Raw genomic sequence first — 3,794 nt, 5'->3', positions numbered from 1 at the left:
CCCCTCCCCCTCCCCCTCCCCCTCCCCCTCCCGTCAGCTAGGGTTTTCCACGGCTTTTCCATGACAGAGTCTCTGGCCCGGCAAATCCACAACCGTTCAGCATCTCAGTGTCTGCTCTTTTCTGAGCTGCTGGCCTGAGGGTCGCTGCCTGAGGGTGGGGGCTTGGAGCGCTCTCTCCCACTTCTGACAGACACGTGACTCATGCTGCCGTGTCTCGGTGGCTTGGGGCTGCTGGTGACCTACCACAGGCCAGTTCCAGGCTTCAGCCCCGGTGGCGTCTCTCTCTGCAGGAAAGATGGAGAACTATGAGCTGATCCACTCAAGCCGTGTCAAGTTCACCTACCCCAGTGAGGAGGAGGTCGGGGACCTGACATTCACTGTGGCCCAGAAGGTGGCTGACCCAGAGAAGGTGCCGTCCCTCAGCATCCTGCTGTATGTGCAGGCCTTCCAGGTGGGCACACCACTATCTGGGCGCTGCAAGGGCATGTTGCGCCCCAAAACGCTCCTGCTCACCAGCGCCGAGATCTTCCTTCTGGACGAGGACTTCGTCCACTACCCGCTGCCTGAGTTTGCCAAAGAGCCGCCACAGAGGGACCGGTACCGGCTGGACGACGGCCGCCGCATCCGGGACCTGGACCGCGTGCTCATGGGCTACCAGACATACCCACAGGCCCTCACCCTGGTCTTTGACGACGTGCAGGGCCATGACCTCATGGGCAGCGTCACCCTGGACCACTTTGGGGAGGTGCCAGGTGGCCCGGCTAGAGGCGGCCAGGGCCGTGAGGTCCAGTGGCAGGTGTTTGTCCCCAGCGCTGAGAGCCGAGAGAAGCTCATCTCGCTGTTGGCCCGCCAGTGGGAGGCCCTTTGTGGCCGGGAGCTGCCCGTGGAGCTCACTGGCTAGCCCAGGTTGTAGCTGGCCCTTGCCACCTGCTGTGTCTGGCCTGGTGTCCACTCAGGTCTGGGAAGCGGGCTTTCTTTGCTTTTTTAAAATGTTTTCTCTTCTCTTTCGGTACCTTTGTTTGATTGTCCTCCCAGAGAATGTGAACATGTGTGTTCAGTTGGTTCTCAGCCTCCCGCGGATCTGCTGCCTGCCCCTGGTGCCGCGTGGCCAGGCACACCAATTTCGTGTCGTCTTTCGTGGGACCGTTGTTAACATGTGGCGCCGTGGGTCTGGTTTACTCTTTTACGTGTCCTTTGCTGAGATGTTAAGTCCAGTCTTGTTGCTGTTGCTGTCATTGTGGGCACTTGCTGCTAATTATGAAGCTGGCAGCGAATGCACATTGAAATCTCCCATCCCATGCAGTTTTCCAAAGGGGAGGCCTCTCCTGGTCCAGACAAGTGGGAGAGCCCCATGGGGGCAGGAGTCCCCCAGACCTTGGGACTGAGAGGGCTGGGAGCAGGGGACCTAGAGCTGCCAGCACCAAGTGTGATTCCTGTTGCCTATTTTCTCTATTCCAGTAAAGCCAAGTTTGACACAGTCTGGGTCTTTTATTTCAAGGGCCACTGGGGTCCCAGCAGGGCATTGGTCCAGGGCGTGGTTGGCCTGAGGGGAAGAGGGTGCCTAGAGATGCAAGAAGGTCTTGGGGGAAAGGAAGAGGGGAGGAGCCTGTGAAGTGTAGGGCAAAGGGAGCTGCTCTCCCAGGGCCAGATGCTAGATGGTGTCTGTGGAGCCTGGGACAGGGAAGGTGTGAGGGGATCTTTGGACAGGGCCGTGCTGGGCTGTGGCTAAACCAGGAGCCTCAGGGCCAATGAGAGGAATGAAGCTCCTCAGGTGCCCCTGGCACACTGGCTGCTGCCCTGCCAACCTCAGATCAGGAACGTCACGCCCGACCTGTTGTGAGGGTTAGGCCTGGAGTCTGGAATGGCTTACTCTGTGGGGTCTAGGGGTCTCAGGGTCTCACCAGCATGGCCTGCAGGGGAGGTGTGGCCCCGGCGGTGGATAGTGGGGAGGAGGGCTCTGTGCCGTCCATGTCTGGGTTCATGTCCTGAGAGATGGTTGCTTCAGGGAGCTCTGCTGAGGTAGGACATGGGATTTCTTTGGGAGCCAGACCCTGTGTCCAGTCCCTCCTCAACCCATTTCTACCCCATAGCAGGGCCCCTGAGGCCCACTTACTTTCTCTCACCTTGGCCAGTCAGGAGCCTTCGGCCCTAAGGCTGCAGGACCGTTTTGGCCTGGCAGTATTGGGGAAGGCGGAGGGGCCAGCCGGGTTCCCAGGCCTGCTTCTCCTCATTTTTCCCTTCATGTCAGCAGAGTGGGGATCCTCGCCTGGAGCACCCATCACCATCAGGAAGGCTGTGGTGGATGGGAGGAGCCACCAAAGGGAGGGTCTCCGCATTCACCTCCCCCCAGCCGGATCTCAAAGACCAGCCCCATGGCCTCTCAGCTGATGGGGGAGGGGCTGCCCCCGACCAGACCTTTATCAAAGGCCCGTACGGATGGTCACCTGCCTGTCTCCATCTGTTATGTCATACATAAACGGGGATTTATAGACCAGAGGCAGGGTCCACCACGCATAGGCCTTGCCACCTGGACTGCTGTTCCCAGGTCCCACAGCCTAACAGTTAGCAGCTGACCCCAGCCTGGGTCCGTGAGCACAGGACCTAATGGGGGGAGTCTGTGCAGTGTAGTGGGGGGAAGGGTGCCCCGCAGGCAGCAGACCTCGGGGTGGATCTTCACACTGGTTACCTGAGTGATCTTAGACAAATTCCTTAGCCCCTTTGAGCGTCCGTTTCCCCACCAGTAACAGGATAATAAAAGTGCCTGCATTCATTCAGCCCACAAATCTGAGGTGAGCATCCATGCGTGAACCAGCCCGGCCCCTTCCCTGCTCTCCCATAGCTGACATTCCAGCGGGGGACAGAAAATAAACTAGTGTCAGCTGGTGGCCAGTGCTACGAGGAGGTGAAGGCTGGAGACCTTTGACCTGAGGCTGAACCTTGTGGTGAGTCCTGTGAGGATCTGGGGTAACAGCACCGCTCAGGGAGCTCACTCTGTGGTTGTGGAGTAGAAAAGCCTGTGATGGAACAGAGTGGGGGGTGTGGAGAGAAGGCAACCAGGTCAGAGAGGCCGGCCTGGTGCGGAGAGGGATCCAGGGCACAGGGGCCAAGCCTCAGGGCTGAATGGAGAACGGATTGGGAAGGGAGGGGAGGGCTACTGGCAGCAGGGAGGCCCCTCCGGGTGAGAAGGGCAGCGCAGGGACACATGGGGGATGGGGATCCTGGGCGGTGGAGGCTGAACAGGGCAGGTGAGGGGGAGCAGCCTCCTGACTGTCCACTTAGCAGGGAGTCGGAGGCCTGCGTGTGCCCTCAGCAGCTGGAAAGGTAGAGGCAGACAGACCTGATTCAGAGGCTGCCCTCTCCCCCAAGCACCAGAACCCCCCAGAGCTTCTGAATGAAACATGCTGGGCTTGCAGGTACTTGGGGTGGGGAGTTGTTTGCATCTGCTCCTGAATGTGCTTCACAACCTCTGAAACACCCCAGGCTTGTGGCTAATTGTGGGCTTAGAGGCTGACACCAGGAGGAGGGTCCCGGGCCAGGAAGCCCCAAGCTGGGCCCAGGCGTCCATGCAGGGGTTAGTGGCCAGCACCTTCCCTTCCGCCTGCAGGCTGCTGATACGCAGGAGGAAATCCTGGCGGGTTCCTGTGGGGGTGAGCTGGCGGGGCCTCCCGGCTGCTTTTAAAGCGCCCGCCCGCCCTGTCCTGCCTGCCCGCCCTGTGCCTGCCTCCTAGAGCTCGTTCTCCACGCCGGCTGCCCCAGTTCTGTCCTAGACAACGTGCCCGCCAGCCACCACCAGC

The 3,794-nt window shown here is 60.2% G+C and overlaps 1 protein-coding gene across 2 annotated transcripts in view; it reads left to right on the top strand.

Moving 5' to 3' along the window:
• Nucleotides 1-1,497, top strand: part of NISCH (nischarin) — a 49,852-nt gene extending 48,355 nt beyond the window's left edge. For both annotated transcript variants that reach the window (XM_007116586.4, XM_007116584.4), the window contains exon 21: nucleotides 291-1,497. In XM_007116586.4, coding sequence (XP_007116648.2) covers nucleotides 291-901 — 611 coding nt within the window. In that variant the 3' untranslated portion in view covers nucleotides 902-1,497. The remainder of the gene's footprint in view (nucleotides 1-290) is intronic.
• The last annotated feature ends 2,297 nt before the right edge of the window (nucleotides 1,498-3,794 follow it).

This window comes from Physeter macrocephalus, chromosome 18 (assembly GCF_002837175.3).
Source record: "Physeter macrocephalus isolate SW-GA chromosome 18, ASM283717v5, whole genome shotgun sequence".
Classification (NCBI taxonomy): Eukaryota; Metazoa; Chordata; class Mammalia; order Artiodactyla; family Physeteridae; genus Physeter; species Physeter macrocephalus.
The sequence above is the reverse complement of the archived record's forward strand: the minus strand, read 5'-3'. Positions and strand labels throughout refer to the sequence as shown.